This window comes from Oncorhynchus nerka, linkage group LG20, assembly GCF_034236695.1.
Source record: "Oncorhynchus nerka isolate Pitt River linkage group LG20, Oner_Uvic_2.0, whole genome shotgun sequence".
NCBI lineage: Eukaryota > Metazoa > Chordata > Actinopteri > Salmoniformes > Salmonidae > Oncorhynchus > Oncorhynchus nerka.
This window is the reverse complement of record NC_088415.1, coordinates 19,765,268-19,785,267: the sequence shown is the minus strand read 5'-3', so window position 1 is coordinate 19,785,267 and position 20,000 is coordinate 19,765,268. Positions and strand designations below refer to the sequence as shown.

At 46.2% G+C, this 20,000-nt stretch overlaps 1 protein-coding gene across 1 annotated transcript in view; it reads right to left on the bottom strand.

Moving 5' to 3' along the window:
* The window catches only part of LOC115116087 (sodium/potassium-transporting ATPase subunit beta-1-interacting protein 4-like), a 131,080-nt gene that overhangs the window by 10,010 nt on the left and 101,070 nt on the right, over positions 1 to 20,000 (bottom strand). The window contains exon 5 of the mRNA XM_065006127.1: positions 14,295 to 14,355. Within this exon, the coding sequence (XP_064862199.1) occupies positions 14,295 to 14,355 (61 nt within the window). The remainder of the gene's footprint in view (positions 1 to 14,294; positions 14,356 to 20,000) is intronic.

Genomic DNA, 20,000 nt, shown 5'->3' with positions numbered 1-20,000 from the left:
GTGTGAGTGTTTTTACCTCCCCCTCTAACTTATCTCCTCAGGTGCGGAGAGTATCTGAATATTTCTGTTCTCTCTCGCTTGTCCTCCTCGTTTCTCCATTCATCTTCCCCTCCCCCTCTCTACTGTATGGGTGAGGTATTCCACCTCTCCTTTGTGGGTGAGGTCTGCAGAGCCGGAATATTTATCAACCAGAGTGGCTTAATGAGGCAGCTAGGAATAACCAGAGACCTCAAAGTTATTCACCTTGCCTTCAATAACGACAGACTGAGAGCGAGACAAATAGAGAGAGATAAAGAGAGCGAGAGAGAGTGAGAGAAAGAGAGAAAAAGAGGGAGAAAAAGAGAGGGAGAGAGCCAGCTAGAGAGAGCCAGAGAGAGACAGAGAGAGAGCCAGAGAGAGAGACAGAGAGAGAAAGACAGAGAGAGAAAGACAGAGAGAGAGCCACAGAGAGAAAGACAGAGAGAGACAGAGCCAGACAGAGAGAAAGAGCCAGACAGAGAGAGACAGAGAGAGCCAGAGAGAGACAGAGAGAGACAGAGAGAGCCAGAGAGAGAGACAGAGAGAGAAAGACAGAGAGAGACAGAGCCAGACAGAGAGAGACAGAGAGACAGAGAGACAGAGAGACAGAGAGACAGAGAGACAGAGACAGAGAGAGACAGAGACAGAGAGAGACAGAGAGAGACAGAGACATCTCTTTACATTTTCAGATCTAAAATGGATCCTGACAAATAATCATTCCATGCACCAGCATAGAGAATGAATAGGAGGAAAGATGCAAGAGAGAAGAACTGAGGAGGAAATAAAAGAGAGAAGAACCAAGGAGGAAATAAAGAGAGAAGAACCGAGGAGGAAATAAAGAGAGAAGAACCGAGGAGGAAATAAAGAGAGAAGAACCGAGGAGGAAATAAAGAGAGAAGAACCGAGGAGGAAATAAAGAGAGAAGAACCGAGGAGGAAATAAAGAGAGAAGAACCGAGGAGGAAATAAAGAGAGAAGAACCGAGGAGGAAATAAAGAGAGAAGAACCGAGGAGGAAATAAAGAGAGAAGAACCGAGGAGGAAATAAAGAGAGAAGAACCGAGGAGGAAATAAAGAGAGAAGAACCGAGGAGGAAATAAAAGAGAGAAGAACTGAGGAGGAAATAAAGAGAGAAGAACCGAGGAGGAAATAAAGAGAGAAGAACCGAGGAGGAAATAAAGAGAGAAGAACCGAGGAGGAAATAAAGAGAGAAGAACCGAGGAGGAAATAAAGAGAGAAGAACCGAGGAGGAAATAAAAGAGAGAAGAACCGAGGAGGAAATAAAGAGAGAAATAAGGAGTAGGAGAGGAGAAAAAGAAGAGAACAAGTGAGGAGAAGGATGGAGAGAAAAGTGAGGAAAAACTTTAAGCGGGCAAAATGATGCTGATGAAGTCTGGGGAGCTCAGTGAAGGAACAGTCTGGGGAACTCAGTGAATGAACATAGTCTGGGGAGCTCAGTGAAGGAACATAGTCTGGGGAGCTCAGTGAAGGAACCTAGTCTGGGGAGCTCAGTGAAGGAACCTAGTCTGGGGAGCTCAGTGAAGGAACCTAGTCTGGGGAGCTCAGTGAAGGAACATAGTCTGGGGAGCTCAGTGAAGGAACCTAGTCTGGGGAGCTCAGTGAAGGAACCTAGTCTGGGGAGCTCAGTGAAGGAACCTAGTCTGGGGAGCTCAGTGAAGGAACAAAGTCTGGGGGGCTCAGTGAAGGAACCTAGTCTGGGGGGCTCAGTGAAGGAACCTAGTCTGGGGAGCTCAGTGAAGGAACAAAGTCTGGGGGGCTCAGTGAAGGAACAAAGTCTGGGGGGCTCAGTGAAGGAACCTAGTCTGGGGGGCTCAGTGAAGGAACCTAGTCTGGGGAGCTCAGTGAAGGAACCTAGTCTGGGGAGCTCAGTGAAGGAACCTAGTCTGGGGAGCTCAGTGAAGGAACCTAGTCTGGGGAGCTCAGTGAAGGAACCTATTCTGGGGAGCTCAGTGAAGGAACATAGTCTTGGGAGCTCAGTGAAGGAACATAGTCTTGGGAGCTCAGTGAAGGAACATAGTCTTGGGAGCTCAGTGAAGGAACCTAGTCTGGGGAGCTCAGTGAAGGAACATAGTCTGGGGAGCTCAGTGAAGGAACCTAGTCTGGGGAGCTCAGTGAAGGAACCTAGTCTGGGGAGCTCAGTGAAGGAACAAAGTCTAATCTGACACTTCAAATGAGTGTGGAAATGAAGCGAGCATAGCATGTTGGTGTGTGTGTGAGTATGTGTGTGTGCGTGCATAGCATTGAAAAGAATGAAGACACGTACACATGCATGGAGCTGATTACAATATCAAAGAGAAACGGCTTGAAGGCTGTGTAGCTCTGTTTCAAAGCAGCTTTCAATTTCCAAAACCAGCCAGCCAGGATAGAGACTAGAACTACTGAATAATTCAAACTAGGAAAGAATACAGAATCATCCACTTCTCTTTCATACTTTTCTTTCCCCTATTTTTATTCATTGTGTTGTTGTTGTACTCATCAATCTATTTGTACAAAGACACACACACACACACGCACGGGCGCACACACACGCACGCATGCACACACACTCACACACTTAATCACACACACACACGTTCTCTGTCTGTCATTGTGTGCTTTTCAAAGTGAACGTCTGTACCCTCCGCCCTTACACAAACAGTATCTGTGACAACTGTCCACACAAAGGATGTGAGGCCATGAGGTCACAAAAAAACAAAGCCAAAAGGGAAACCACTGTGAGGGAAATGTCAATTACTTATTTTGAAGTAGACTCCCCCCACCAGAATGGTATTTCCCTCTAGGGATTACTTAGGAGTGATTGATTATGAGATAGTACCGCCCAGAGCCGGGCGAGGTAGGGGCGACACTAAACATTCACAGCCACTGAATCTCTGGTATGTGACCTCCACCAAAGAGGAGGTGATTGTAGTTCCACCCCGAACGCCCCAAACACACACACTCTTTCTATCAAAATGTATTTTCACTCACTAAACTTGTGTGTACAACCGTTGGAAATGTGCATTATATTAACCACTGTCACCACACTTAAATGTTTTCTGCCACATGATTGATTAACCCTAAATGTGACCTCTGACATCGAGGATGAGGTCACGGCAACCATGAGCTGTTCTTCAGATCTCTCTCTCTCTCTCTCCACCTCCTCTACTCCCTCCCTCTACCTCCTCTTCCTCCCTCCCTACACCTACCTCTTCTCACTCCCTACCTCTACCTCTTCTCACTCCCTCCCTACCTCTTCTCACTCCCTCCCTACCTCTTCTCAGTCCCTCCCTACCTCTTCTCACTCCCTCCCTACCTCTTCTCACTCCCTCCCTACCTCTTCTCACTCCCTCCCTACCTCTTCTCACTCCCTCCCTACCTCTTCTCACTCCCTCCCTACCTCTACCTCTTCTCACTCCCTCCCTACCTCTTCTCCCTCCCTCCCTACACCTACCTCTTCTCGCTCCCTACCCCTTCTTCTCTCTCTTTTCACTCCCTCCCTCCCTCTACCTCTTCTCACTCCCTACCTCTACCTCTTCTCACTCCCTACCTCTCCTCCCTCCCTCCCTCACTCCCTCCCTACCTCTTCTCACTCCCTCCCTACCTCTACTCCCTCCCTCCACCTCTTCTCACTCCCTACCTCTACCCCTTCTCACTCCCTACCTCTACCCCTTCTCACTCCCTACCTCTAACCCTTCTCACTCCCTACCTCTTCTCACTCCCTCCCTACTTCTTCTCACTACCTCCCTACCTCTTCTCACTCCCTACCTCTTCTCACTCCCTACCTCTTCTCACTCCCTCCCTACCTCTTCTCACTCCCCTACCTCTTCTCACTCCCCCTACCTCTTCTCACTCCCTCCCTACCTCTTCTCACTCCCTCCCTACCTCTTCTCTCACTCCCTCCCTACCTCTTCTCACTCCCTCCCTACCTCTTCTCACTCCCTCCCTACCTCTTCTCACTCCCTCCCTCCTCTCACTCCCTCCCTACCCCTTCTCACTCCCCCCTACCTCTTCTCACTCCCTCCCTACCTCTTCTCACTCCCTCCCTACCTCTTCTCACTCCCTCCCTACCTCTTCTCACCCCCTACCTCTTCTCACTCCCTACCTACCTCTACCTCTTCTCACTCCCTCCCTCTTCTCACTCCCTCCCTCCCTCCCTACCTCTTCTCACTCCTATTCTCACTCCCTACCTCTACCTCTTCTCACTCCCTCCCTCTTCACCCTCCCTACCTCTTCTCACTCCCTCCCTACCCCTTCTCACTCCCCCTACCTCTTCTCCCTCCCTACCTCCCTCCCTTCTTCTCCTCCCTACCTCTTCTCACTCCCTCCCTACCTCTTCTCCCTCCCTACCTCTTCTCCTCCCTACCTCTTCTCACTCCCTCCCTCCTCTTCTCACTCCCTCCCTACCTCTTCTCACTCCCTCCCTACCTCTTCTCACTCCCTCCCTACCTCTTCTCACTCCCTCCCTACCTCTTCTCACTCCCTCCCTACCTCTTCTCACTCCCTCCCTACCTCTTCTCACCCCCTACCTCTTCTCACTCCCTACCTACCTCTACCTCTTCTCCCTCCCTCCCTCTTCTCACTGCCTCCCTCCCTCCCTACCTCTTCTCACTCCTATTCTCACTCCCTACCTCTACCTCTTCTCACTCCCTCCCTCTTCTCCCTCCCTCCCTCCCTCTTCTCACTCCCTCCCTACCTCTTCTCACTCCCTCCCTACCTCTTCTCACTCCCTCCCTACCTCTTCTCACTCCCTCCCTACCCCTTCTCACTCCCTCCCTACCCCTTCTCACTCCCCCTACCTCTTCTCCCTCCCACTTCTCCCTCCCTACCTCTTCTCACTCCCTCCCTCCCACTTCTCCCTCCCTACCTCTTCTCACTCCCTACCTCCCTCTTCTCCCTCCCTACCTCTTCTCACTCCTATTCTCCCTCCCTACCTCTTCTCACTCCCTCCCTACCTCTTCTCACTCCCTCCCTACCTCTTCTCACTCCCTCCCTACCTCTTCTCACTCCCTCCCTCCCTCTTCTCACTCCCTCCCTACCCCTTCTCACTCCCCCTACCTCTTCTCACTCCCTCCCTACCTCTTCTCACTCCCTCCCTACCTCTTCTCACTCCCTCCCTACCTCTTCTCACCCCCTCCCTACCTCTTCTCACCCCCTACCTCTTCTCACTCCCTACCTACCTCTTCTCTCACTCCCTCCCTCTTCTCACTCCCTCCCTCCCTCCCTCCCTACCTCTTCTCACTCCTATTCTCACTCCCTACCTCTACCTCTTCTCACTCCCTCCCTCTTCACCCTCCCTCCCTCTTCTCACTCCCTCCCTACCTCTTCTCACTCCCTCCCTACCCCTTCTCACTCCCCTACCTCTTCTCCCTCCCTACCTCCCTCTTCTCCCTCCCTCCCTACCTCTTCTCCCTCCCTCCCTACCTCTTCTCACTCCCTCCCTCTTCTCACTCCCCCTACCTCTTCTCACTCCCTCCCTACCTCTTCTCACTCCCTCCCTACCTCTTCTCACTCCCTCCCTACCTCTTCTCACTCCCTCCCTACCTCTTCTCACTCCCTCCCTACCTCTTCTCACCCCCTACCTCTTCTCACCCCCTACCTCTTCTCACTCCCTACCTACCTCTTCTCCCTCCCTCCCTCCCTCCTCTACCTCTTCTCACTCCTATTCTCACTCCCTACCTCTACCTCTTCTCACTCCCTCCCTCTTCTCCCTCCCTCCCTCTTCTCACTCCCTCCCTACCTCTTCTCACTCCCTCCCTACCTCTTCTCCCTCCCTCCCTACCTCTTCTCACTCCCTCCCTACCCCTTCTCACTCCCCCTACCTCTTCTCCCTCCCACTTCTCCTCCCTACCTCTTCTCACTCCCTCCCTCCCTCTTCTCACTCCCTACCTCTTCTCACTCCCTCCCTACCTCTTCTCACTCCCTCCCTACCTCTTCTCACTCCCTCCCTACCTCTTCTCACTCCCCTCCCTACCTCTTCTCACTCCCTCCCTACCCCTTCTCACTCCCCCTACCTCTTCTCACCCTCCCTCCCACTTCTCCCTCCCTACCTCTTCTCACTCCCTCCCACTTCCCCTACCTCTTCTCACTCCTATTCTCCCTCCTACCTCTTCTCACTCCCTCCCTCCCTCTTCTCCCTCCCTACCTCTTCTCACTCCCTCCCTACCTCTTCTCACTCCCTCCCTACCTCTTCTCACTCCCTCCCTACCTCTTCTCACTCCCTCCCTCCCCTTCTCACTCCCTCCCTACCTCTTCTCACTCCCTCCCTCCCACTTCTCCCTCCCTCCTCTTCTCACTCCTACTCCCTTCTCTCCCTCTTCTCCTATTCTCCCTCCCTACCTCTTCTCACTCCTCCCTACCCCTTCTCCCCTCCCTACCCCTTCTCACTCCCTCCCTCCCACTTCTCCCTCCCTACCTCTTCTCACTCCCTCCCTACCCCTTCTCACTCCCCCTACCTCTTCTCCCTCCCACTTCTCCCTCCCTACCTCTTCTCACTCCCTCCCTCCCTCTTCTCCCTCCCTACCTCTTCTCACTCCCCCTACCTCTTCTCACCCCCTCCCTACCTCTTCTCACTCCCTCCCTACCTCTTCTCACTCCCTCCCTACCCCTTCTCACTCCCTCCCTACCTCTTCTCACTCCCTCCCTCCCACTTCTCACTCCCTACCTCTTCTCACTCCCTACCTCCCTCCCTCTTCTCCCTCCCTACCTCTTCTCCCTACTCCTATTCTCCCTCCCTACCTCTTCTCACTCCCTCCCTACCTCTTCTCACTCCCTCCCTACCCCTTCTCACTCCCTCCCTACCTCTTCTCACTCCCTCCCTCCCACTTCTCCCTACCTCTTCTCACTCCCTCCCTCCCTCTTCTCCCTCCCTACCTCTTCTCACTCCTATTCTCCCTCCCTACCTCTACCTCTTCTCACCTTCTCCCTCTTCTCCCTCCCTACCTCTACCTCTTCTCCATCCCTCCCTCCCTACCTCCCTCTTCTCCCTCCACCTCTTCTCCATCGCTCACTACCTTTACTACTTCTCCCTCCCTACCTCTTCTCCCTCCCTCCCTACCTCTTCCTCTTCCCACCCCTACCACTTCTCCCCCTCCCTACTACTTCTCCCTCCCTCCCTCCCTCCCCCTCCCTCCCTCCCCTCCCTCCACCTCCTCTTCTCTCTCCCTCCCTCCCTGCCTCTACCTCCTCCTCTTCTCCCTCCCTACCTCTACCTCCTCCCTCTACCTCTTCTCACTCCCTCCCTACCTCTACCTCCTCCCTCTACCTCTTCTAACTCCCTCCCTACCTCTACCTCTTCTCCCTCCTTCTACCTCCTCTTCTCCCTCCCTACCTCTACCTCTTCTCCCTCCCTACCCCCTCCCTCCCTACCTCTTCTCCCTCCCTCCCTACCTCTTCTCCCTCCCTCTCTCCCTCCCTCTTCTCCCTCCCTCCCTACCTACCTCTACCTCTTCTCTCTCCCTACCTCTACCTCTTCTCCCTCCCTACCTCTACCTCTTCTCCCTCCCTACCTCTACCTCTTCTCCCTCCCTCCCCCCTCTACCTTTCCTCACTCATCTTTCCCTTTTTCTCCACACCCTTCACCAATTTCCTGTTTCTAAATGTCTCCCTTCAACCACCTCTGCATGAGCCAACTATACTGAACAAAAATATAAAACGTAACATGCTTCATGAGCTGAAATAAAACATCCCAGACATTTTTCATATGCACAAAAATCTTATTTCTCTCAAATGTTGTGGACACATTTGTTTACATCTCTGGTAGTAAACATTTCTCATTTGCCAAAATAATCCAGGTGTGGCATATCAAGAAGATGATTAAACAGCATGATCTTTACACAGGTGCACCTTGGGCTGTGGACAATAAAAGGCCATTCTAAAATGTGCAGTTTTGTTACACAACACAATGCCACAGAGTTGAGGAAGCGTGCAATTGGCATGCTGACTGCAGGAATTTCCAACAGAGCTGTGGCCAGATAAATGAATTTTAATTTCTCTACCTTAAGCCTACCAATGTTGTTTTAGATAATTTGTCCGTATATCCAACCGGCCTCACAACTGCAGACCATGTGTAACCACGCCAGCCCAGAACCTCCACATCGGTCTTCTTCACCTGCGGGATCATCTGACGAGCGGGAGGGTTCTGCCTGTAATAAAGCCCTTTTGTGGGAAGAAAAACTCATTCTGATTGGCTGGGCCTGGCTCCCCAGTGGGTGTGGGAGCCACCCATGGCTGCACCTGTGTCCAGTCATTGTCACGAGGGACTAGGTGAGGAAGAATCAGGCGCAGAGAGCAGAGAGTTCCACAGGAAGAAGTGCACACTAATTTGGCACCAAAAGCAATGCCCACAACACAGGGCGCGGAAAAATATGGACCAACCCAAAACACAGGGTACCAGGTACAGAGCACGAACACACCTAATAACACACACACGTAACACAAGAGTAATCCTGCACAAAACAAGGGCGGGTATACTAACTTTAAATAAGGAATCCCAAGTTTACATACACTTAGGTTGGAGTCATTAACTTCTTGGTGACAGGGGGGCAGTATTGAGTAGCTTGGATGAATAAGGTGCCCAGAGTAAACTGCCTGCTACTCTGTCCCAGATGCTAATATATGCATATTAGTAGTAGTATTGGATAGAAAACACTCTGAAGTTTATAAAACTGTTTGAATTATGTCTGTGTATAACAGAACTCATATGGCAGGCGAAACCTGAGACAAATCCAACCAGGAAGTGGGAAATCTGAGGTTTGTAGTTTCATTCAAGTGATTGCCTATCCAATATGCTGTGTCTATGGGGCCAGATTGCACTTCCCAAGGCTTCCATCAGATGTCAACAGTCTTTAGAAAGTTGTTTGAGGCTTCTATTGTGGAAGGGGCCGAATAAGAGCTGTTTCAACATGTGGACTAGGCTGAGGCCAATCAGTTGTTTACTGCGCGGTCACACAGGCGCGCCCGTTCCTTCTTTTTCCTCTGTAATGAATACGCTATTGTCCGGTTGGAATATTATTGAAGATTTCGTTTGACATGTTTCTACAAACTGTAATGGAACTCGTTTGACTTTTCGTCTGGATTTTGCGCTCGCGCATTGTGTCTTTGGAATAGTGAACTAAATGCGTGAACAAAACGGAGGTATTTGGACATAAATATGGACGTAATCGAACAAAACAAACATTTCTTGTGGAAGTGGGAGTCCTGGGAGTGCATTCCGATGACGAAGATCAGCAAAGGTAAGTGAAGATTTATATGCTATTTATGACTTTTGTTGACTCCACAATTTGGTGGGTATGGCTTGCTTTTGTGGCTGAACCTGTTCTCAGATTATTGAATATTGTGCTTTTGCTGTAAAGCTTTTTTGAAATCTGACACAGCGGTTGCATTAAGAACAAGTTTATCTTTAATTCTATGCTAAACATGTATCTTTCATCAAAGTTTATGATGAGTATTACTGTTATTTGATGGGGCTCTCTGCAATTTCTCAGGATGTTTTGGAGGCATCTATGAACATGGCACCATGTTTTTGGGGTTTTTGGATATAAATATGAACTTGATCGAACAAAACAGTCCTGGGAGTGTCATCTGATGAAGATCGTCAAAAGGTTAGTCATTAATTTGATCTATAGTTCTGCTTTTTGTGACACCTCTCTTTGGTTGGAAAATGGCCGAATGCTTTCTGTGACTAGTTGCTGACCTAACATAATGATATGTTCTGCTTTCGCCGAAAAGCCTTTTTGAAATCGGACACTGTGGTTGGATTAACGAGAAGTGTATCTTTAAAATGGTGTAAAATACTTGTATGGTTGAGGAATTTTAATTATGAGATTTCTGTTGTTTTGAATTTGGCGCCCTGCAATTTCACTAGCTGTTGGCGAGGTGGGACGCAAGCGTCCCGAACGATCCCGGAGAGGTTAAAACTGGTTTTTCAACCACTCCACACATTTCTTGTTAACTTCTTGCGTCGAGCCATCCCAGATCCGGGATCGTGACTACAGCCTCAAGCCCATTACCATAACGCAACGTTAACTATTCATGAAAATCGCAAATGAAATGAAATAAATATGCTAGCTCTCAAGCTTAGCCTTTTGTTAACAACACTGTCATCTCAGATTTTCAAAATATGCTTCTCAACCATAGCAAAACAAGCATTTGTGTAACAGTATTGATAGCTAGCGTAGCATTTAGCATTAGCATTCAGCAGGCAACATTTTCACAAAAACCAGAAAAGCATTCAAATAAAATAATTTACCTTTGAAGAACTTCGGATGTTTTCAATGAGGAGACTCTCAGTTAGATAGCAAATGTTTCGTTTTTCCTGAAAGATTATTTGTTTAGGAGAAATCGCTCCGTTTGACTACCAAAAAACCCAGAAAATTCAGTCATCAAAACGCCAAACTTTTTTCCAAATGAACTCCATAATATCGACTGAGACATGGTAAACGTTGTTTAGAATCAATCCTCAAGGTGTTTTTCACATATCTCTTCGATGATATATCGTTCGTGGAAGTCTCCTCTCTCCCCTGAATCACATGGATGAATGCGTGCAGCTTGGAGATTACGCAGCAATTTCGACAAAGGACACCGGGCGGACACCTGGTAAATGTAGTCTCTTATGGCCAATCTTCCAATGATATGCCAACTAATACGTCACAATGCTGCAGACACCTTGGGCAAACGGCAGAAAGCGTAGGTTCGTTCAGGGCACATTCACAGCCATATAAGGAGACAATGGAAAACAGAGCCTCAAAAATTCTGCTAATTTCCTGTTTGAAGTTTCATCTTGGTTTCGCCTGTAGCATCAGTTCTGTGGCACTCACAGAAAATATCTTTGCAGTTTTGGAAACGTCAGAGTGTTTTCTTTCCAAAGCTGTCAATTATATGCATAGTCGAGCATCTTTTTGTGACAAAATATTGCGCTTAAAACAGGCACGTTTTTTTATCCAATAATGAAATAGCGCCCCCATAGCTTCAAGAGGTATTAACAAACTATAGTTTTGGCAAGTCGGTTAGGACATCTAATTTTTCCAACAATTGTTTACTGACAGATTATTTCACTTATAATTCACTGTATCACAATTCCAATGGGGCAGAAGTTTACATACACTAAGTTTACTGTGCCTTTAAACAGCTTGGAAAATTCCAGAAAATGATGTCATGGCTTTAGAAGCTTCTGATAGGCTAATTGACATCATTTGTCAATTGGAGGTGTACCTGCGGATGTATTTCAAGGCCTACCTTCAAACTCAGTGCCTCCTTGCTTGACATCATGGGAAAATCAAAAGAAGTCAGCCGAGACCTCAGAAAACAAATTGTAGACCTCCACAAGTCTGGTTCATCCTTGGGAGCAATTTCCAAATGCCTAAAGGTACCACGTTCATCTGTACAAACAATAGTACGCAAGTATAAACACCATGGGACCACGCAGCCTTCATACTGCTCAGGAAGGAGATGCGATCTGTCTCCTAGAGATGAACGCACTTTGGTGCGAAAAGTGCAAATCAATCCCAGAACAACAGCAAAGGACCCTGTGAAGATGCTGGAGGAAACAGGTACAAAATTATCTATACCCACAGTAAAACAAGTCCTATATCGACATAACCTGAAAGGTCGCTCAGCAAGGAAGAAGCCACTGCTCCAAACTGCCATAAAAAAGCCAGACTACGGTTTGCAACTGCACATGGGGACAAAGATCGTACGTTTTGGAGAAATGTCCTCTGGTCTGATGAAACAAAAATATGACTATTTAGCAAGTAATGACCATCGTTATGTTTGGAGGAAAAAGCGGGAGGCTTGCAAACCTGACTCAGTTACACCAGCTCTGTCAGGAGGAATGGGCCAGCATTCACCCAACTTATTGTGGGAAGCTTGTGGAAGGCTACCCAAAACATTTGACGCAAGTTAAACAATTTAAAGGCAATGCTACCAAATACTAATTGAGTGTATGTAAACTTCTGACCCACTGGGAATGTCATGTAAGAAATAAAACATGAAATGAATCACTCTACTATTATTATGACATTTCACATTCTTAAAATAAAGTGGTGATCCCAACTGACCTAAAACAGGGAATTTTTACTAGGATTAAATGTCAGGAATTGTGAAAAACTGAGTTTAAATTAATTTGGCTAAGGTGTATGTAAACTTCTGACTTCAACTGTGTGTGTGTGTGTGTGTGTGTGTGTATATATAGTTTTTATTTTTGTTCAGAAAAAATATATATAGTGTTTAGATTTTTGTTCAGTATATATATATATATATATATATATATATATATATATATATATATATATATATGTATGTATGTATGTATGTATGTATGTAGGCACTTCTAGAAAATATGGATACATTGCAGTGGTGGGTGGTAGCAGAACTGGTCTGCAGAAGACAAAAACACACTGTTTTTCACACTACCAACCCCCGACTACCACCAGAACTGACAGCTGGGGAGAAGAGGTGATGAAAATGTGAGGACACTACAGGGAAAGAAAATTGGGTCAATGGTGTGAGGGAGATAATGAAATGGTTGGATGGGGAGACAGAGTGACGGAGAACAGCTGGTAGGGGAGGAAGGGAGAAGCGGACAAGGTGGAGGAGGGATTGAGGGATGTTTTAATTAGCTACAGGCCCCCCTCGCATCTCCTATTCCTCATCTCCACATCCGGCTGTGATTGGGAGTCCCATAGGGCGGCACACAATAGGCCCAGCGTCGTCCAGGTTTGGCTGGGGTATGCCTTCATTGTAAATAAGAATTTGTTCCTAACTGACTTGCCTTGGTAAATAAAGGTTCAATTCAAATAAAACTTCTCCTGTCTTGCCATGTTGTTAGGTTGTGGTTCATTTAGTGTGCGCGTGTGTGTGTGTGTGTGTGTGAGTGCACCATCCTTAGCTCTGGCATCTTCCCCAATATTTGGAACCAAGGACTGTGTCACGCCCTGACCTTAGATATCTCTTTTTTCCTATATATTTTGGTTAGGTCAGGGTGTGACTAGGGTGGGTACTCTAGTTTTTGTATGTCTAGGGGTTTTGTATGTCTATGTTTGTCTAATATGGTTCCCAATCAGAGACAGCTGTTTATTGTTGTCTCTGATTGGGGATCATATTTAGGCAGCCATTTCCTCTTTGTGTTTCGTGGGATCTTGTCTATGTTTAGTTACCTGTCAGTTGTTCGGTGTTCATTCATTAAAAGTAATAATGTACGCCTACCACGCTGCACCTTGGTCTCATCCTTATGACGAACGTGACAGTCTGATCACCCCAATCCACAAAAGTGGAGACAAATTTGACCTTGGGAAAATCCTCTGCATTATCATTAACAGCAGACTAGTTAACAATGTACTGAGCAAATGTAAAATTGTCTTTTTAACAAATTATTGTACGACAGACTATGGATTCACTCTCCACACCCAGTTGACAAACAAACAAACCAAACCAAAGGCAAAGCCTTCTCATGCTTTGTTGATTTCAAAAAAGCTTTTGACTCAATTTGGCATGAGGGTCTGCTACACAAATTGATGGTAAGTGGTGTTGGTGGAAAAACATACGACATTATAAAATCCATGTACAAAAACAACAAGTGTCAAAAAAACACACATTTCTTCCCAAAGTGCCGTGGGGTGAGACAGGGATGCAGCTTAAGCCCCACCCACTTCAACATAAATAGCAACGAATTGGAGAGGGCACTAGAACAGTAGTGCAGCACCTGGACTCACCCTACTAGAATCTGAAGTCAAATGTCTACTGTTTGCTGATGACCTGGTGCTTCTGTCACCAACGAAGGAGGGCCTACAGTAGCACAGATTCTGACAGACCTGGGCCCTGACAGTAAATCTCAATAAGACCAAAATAATGGTGTTCCAAAAAATGTCCAGTCACCAGAACCAGAAATACAAATTCCATCTATGCACCGTTGCCCTAGAGGACACAGAAAACGATACAGATTTGTGACCTGTTGCCACAAGAAAAGGGCAACCAGTGAAGAACAAACACTACTGTAACTACAACCCCTATTTATGTTTATTTATTTTCCCTTGTGTACTTTAACCATTTGTACATCGTTACAACACTGTATATATACATAGTATAATATTTGTAATGTCTTTATTTTTCTGGGACTTCTGTGAGTGTCATGTTTACTGTTCATTTTTATTGTATATTTCACTTTTGTTTATTATCTACTTCACTTGCTTTGGCAATGTTAACATATGTTTCCCATGCCAATAAAGCCCTTCAATTGAAACTGAATTGAGAGAGTGTGGGTGTCAAGTTAAGTTGTAGTACTCACAGCTGTCTTCCTCTTCAGTAATGGCGCTGACGACGTAACAGGCGTACACGAAGCCCAGGAGCTGCGAACACACAAACACACACACACACACACACACACACACACACACACACACACACACAGAGTGTTAGAACACACAGATAGTTAGAACGCACACAGAGTTAGAACGCACACAGAGTTAGAACGCGCACAGCGTTAGAATAAGCAGAGCGTTAGCACAGAGTTAGAACTTACACAGCGGTAGAACGCACAGAGAGGGTTAGAGCGCACACAGAGGGTTAGAGCGCACACAGAGGGTTAGAGCGCACACAGAGGGTTAGAGCGCACACAGAGGGTTAGAACGTGCAGAGCGTTAGAACACAAAGACAGTTCGAAAGCACAAAAAGTTAGAACTCGCACAGAGTTAGAACGCGTGCAGAGTTAGAACGCGCACAGAGGGTTAGAACGCACACAGAGGGTTAGAACGCGCTCAGAGGGTTAGAACGCGCGCAGAGGGTTAGAACGCGCGCAGAGGGTTAGAACGTGCGCAGAGGTTTAGAACGCGCGCAGAGGGTTAGAACGTGCGCAGAGGTTTAGAACGCGCGCAGAGGTTTAGAACGCGCGCAGAGGTTTAGAACGCGCACAGAGGTTTAGAACGCGCCCAGAGGTTTAGAACGCGCCCAGAGGTTTAGAACGCGCGCAGAGGTTTAGAACGCGTTAGAACGCGCGCAGAGGTTTAGAACGCGCCCAGAGGTTTAGAACGCGCGCAGAGGTTTAGAACGCGCGCAGAGGTTTAGAACGCATGCTTGAACGCGCCCAGAGGTTTAGAACGCGCGCAGAGGTTTAGAACGCGCGCAGAGGTTTAGAACGCGCGCAGAGGTTTAGAACGCGTGCAGAGATTTAGAACGCGTGCAGAGGTTTAGAACGCGTACAGAGGTTTAGAACGCGTGCAGAGGTTTAGAACGCGTACAGAGGTTTAGAACACACAGATGATTAGAACAGAAAGTTAGAACACACAGAGGGTTAGAAAACACAGAGTTAGTAGAACCCATATAATTAGAACACACACACAGAGTTTGAACACACAGAGAGATATAACACACAGAGTTAGAACACAGAGGATTAGAACACACAGAGAGTTATAACCCACACAGAGAGTTTGAACACACACAGAGTTAGAACACACAGAGAGAGTTAGAACACACAGACAGAGAGTTTGAACACACAGAGAGATATAGAATACACAGAGATAGTTAGAACACACAGATGATTAGAACAGAGAGTTAGAACACACAGAGGGTTAGAAAACACAGAGTTTGTAGAACCCATATAATTAGAACACACACACAGAGAGTTTGAACACACAGAGAGATATAACACACAGAGAGTGTTAGAACATACAGAGAGTGTTAGAACATACAGAGAGAGTTAGAACACACAGAGGGTTATAACCCACACAGAGAGTTTGAACACACAGAGTTAGAACACACAGAGAGTTAGATCCCAGACAGAGTTAGAACACAGAGAGTTAACCCACTTAATCGAAAAATGTCTCTAAATTTCACCATCATTGTAAAGCCTTAGTTATTTGGTTGACTTGACAAAGTCATTTTTTAAAGAATATTATTTAGTGATACATTTCCGTCTGTCTCCAATTTTAAGGTCAACCCTGTTATGTGAACTGAACTCTCGTTTTACAGTTTTCCCAATTGTTTACTCACTAAAACGGGCCCATGAGGCACAATGACAGAAACCTGTAACTCATTTAGCAGAACCAGACACCCAATCAGACAAAACACAATTCTCTACCTTTGGCACAAACTTCACAACAAAAATATAGTGTGCAAATTAAAAGCAACACTGTTCAACAAGCTAAGCTCAATTACCAATTTATCACTTTCACATGTGCAAACACTAATTGTGTAAATGTTAATTTTGCAATCAGACCTTTGGTAAAAGGCCACAGGTGATTACTCCTGTGTTCGGAGAACAATGGAAGCAAACTTTGCAGAGAGAGGTAGAGGTAGAGGTAGAGGTAGAGTTGGAGGAAGACCAAGTCCTGAGATTCGGGCTACTGTGGTGGACTACGTGGTCAACCATGGTTTAACCTTGAGGCAGAGAGTGCAGCCCAATCTGAGCCGCTTCACCGTAGCGTCCATCATCCAGACGTTCCACAATGAGAATAGATATGTACTGCTGACATTGGACTTTGAACTCCCCAAATACAGGTGTGCCAAGCTTGTCGCGTCATACCCAAGAAGACTCGAGGCTGTAACCGCTGCCAAAGGTGCTTCAACAAGGGTCTAAATACTTATGGAAATGGGACATTTCAGTTTTAAATTTGTAATACATTTGCAAAAATGTTCTAAAAAAACATTTCTAAAACGTGTTTCGACTTTGTCATTATGGGGTATTGTATGTAGAAACAATCCATTTTAGAATAAGGCTGTAACATAACAAAATGTGGAAAAAGTCCAGGGGTGTGAATACATTTCCCGAATGCAGTGTATTTACTACTTGACAGTAGTACAACATTAAGCTCAGCAAAGACTGTAGATTCCAATACATACCGACAGGGGAAACAAAGTAAATGTTTCATTTATTACTATATTTATGAAATTGGGAGCTACGGTATACTACGTTGTAACATTGCAACGGTTGTCTTGGGTGGAAGAAGGAGAGGACCAAAGCGCAGCGTGGTTAGTGTTCATCTTATTTAATGAAAAAAGAACACTTCAAAAATACAAAACAACAAAGTGAAGACCGAAACAGTTCTGTCTGGTGTAGACACACAAAGACTGAAAATAACCACCCACAAAGGAAAACAGGCTATGGTTCTCAATCAGGGACAACGATTGACAGCTGCCTCTGATTGAGAACCATATCAGGCCGAACACAGAAATAGAAAAACGAACATAGACAACCCACCCAACTCACGCCCTGACCATACTAAAACAAAAGACAAAACAAAGGAACAAAGGTCAGAATGTGACAAACATGTTTGTCTTGTATACTGTATTACTGTAGTGTTTACTGTACTGTATGCTATTCTGAGTTTGTAGAACTTAAAGACGACCACTACGTGGTGGTAGAACGCATCTATGTACAGACAAACAGGAGGCTGCCATTGTGCAAATGGTAGTTTAAAATAATTCCATAAGACTGCAGGAAATCCCACAACAGATTATTGAAAACCTGCCATCTTCCATAACATCAGAGTGAGTTTATCAACCATAGCCTCCATCCTTAAGAAACACCATCTCCGGAAGAAGCACATATACAGAGTCCCATTTGAAAGGGATTCCCAAAGAGTGAAGGATAAACGGTACAAATATGTGAAAGTAAGTAATGTACTGTAATAGTATTATACTCTTGAAACATTAGAGACTCATTGATGTTGCCAGTGAACTTTACTATACAGAAATGATATTATTTACTGTAATTTCAGAGAATCATGGCGTTGAACGCAAGTCCCATCCCCCAGGAACTCATATCCATAGATGAGGCTGGATTCAATTTAGCGAAGACGAGGAGAGGAAGGAACGTCATTGGTCTATGAGCCATCATTGAGGTACCTGGCCAGCGCGGGGGAAATGTAACCATATGCGCAGCTATGAGCCATCATTGAGGTACCTGGCCAGCGCAGGGGAAATGTAACCATATGCGCAGCTATGAGCCACAATGGGGTACCTGGCCAGCGCAGGGGAAATGTAACCATATGCGCAGCTATGAGCCACAATGGGGTACCTGGCCAGCGCAGGGGAAATGTAACCATATGCGCTGCTATGAGCCACAATGGGGTCCTCCAACGCCATGCCACTCTTGGACCATACAACACTGCCCATCTCCTTCATTTCCTGAACACCTTACATGCAAGTCTTTTTCAGCCAGAACAGGTCAGGCCAGGTGATCCTGAGCAGTAAATGTATGTTCTAATTTGGGACATGAGCATCCATCGGGCTGCTCAGGTCCGCAACTGGTTCCATGACCATCCCAGGTTTATAATTCTCTATCTCCAACCATATTCCCCATTTCTCAACCCCATTGAGGAACTGTTTTCAGTATGGCGGTGGAAGGTGTATAATCGCAAACCCCATGAACGTATGGCCCTTCTCCAGGCAATGGAGGAGGCATCTGGTGACATTCCAGCCCCTTTACAGGGGTAGATGCGTCATGCCGGAATATATTTCCCCTGCTGTCTGGCCAAGGAGAATATCGCCTGTGATGTTCATGAAAATCTGTAGCCAGACCAAAACAACAGACATGAACATTCGCAATGGAATATTTATTTCTTGACTCATGCTTTACTGAATTTTTTTCTTTTCTTTATATATTCCATACAATTGATCTAACGTACAGTACAGTAGAACAAACAGGCCTATTTTCTTCATTTGCATAAGCAAAATATATTGACTGTATCTTTGTATTTTCACTGTATGTGCGCTGCTCGACATGTATTGAGTCATGTTGAAATATAAAACGTTGTGTTTTGCATTTGTGTTCCTCCCTTGTTTTCGTGTTTGAGTTTGACACAAACAATATACAGTATAACAACAACATCTGAGTCTTCACACTGAAATAGGTTCTGATAGTAGTGTTTTGAATACGTGACATTAGTGTGATCTCGGTTGTCACTAAGTTAGATTCATTTAATGTGTGTATGTCTCATTAGTATGCAGAGTTTCATTTTGAGCAGGGCTTTGGTTGCTGTGTTTCATTTTGCCTGTGGGGTTTGGGGAAATTGGCAAACTAGAGTTTTGAGTACGTGAGATGTAGTTTCAGCAAACATGTTAAGGTTTGGGAAAAACGAATATGGTTTTCAAAAGAAACATTGAACATCTAATAGTTAAATCAGTGTAAAAGCAGGTGAGCTGGTTCTACTCTTTTTGGCCGTTTGCTGGTGTTTTGTGGTGGAAAACGGAGCAGGTCGAACATTACACGTCAACCCTGTTACTCATAGATATACAGGCTAGAAATGTTTTAGAATTATTCTTTTTATGTGAAGCTTGGATTCAATTCCCTGTTGCACACAACAAGCTTCCATTCCTTCTGTCGCAAGGGGATTCATGACTGATTTAAGATTACAGTCAACTTTATTACTTTATTTGGGACTTAACAGGCACTTACTATAGTATATTTTTTATTGAACCTCTTGAGATGGGAAAATGTGTTTTTCATAACAGAATGTTAAAATTAGGTGAAATGAAAAGGTTCAGTTTAAATTAAGAATTACATACATTTCTATCCTCAATTGCACACAAGGTCCAACTGAAACTTGACTTCGCCTTTTAACCCAACCCCTCTGAATCTAAGAGGTGCGGGGGGCTACCACATTGAACACCCGGGGAGCTGAGTGTATGTGTGGGGGACTGAGTGTATGTGTGGGGGACTGAGAGTATGTGTGGGGGACTGAGAGTATGTGTGGGAGACTGAGTGTATGTGTGGGGGACTGAGTGTATGTGTGGGGGACTGAGTGTATGTGTGGGGGACTGAGTGTATGTGTGGGGGACTGAGTGTATGTGTGGGGGACTGAGTGTATGTGTGGGGGACTGAGTGTATGTGTGGGGGACTGAGAGTATGTGTGGGGGACTGAGTGTATGTGTGGGGACTGAGTGTATGTGTGGGGGACTGAGTGTATGTGTGGGGGACTGAGTGTATGTGTGGGGGACTGAGAGTATGTGTGGGAGACTGAGTGTATGTGTGGGGGACTGAGTGTATGTGTGGGCG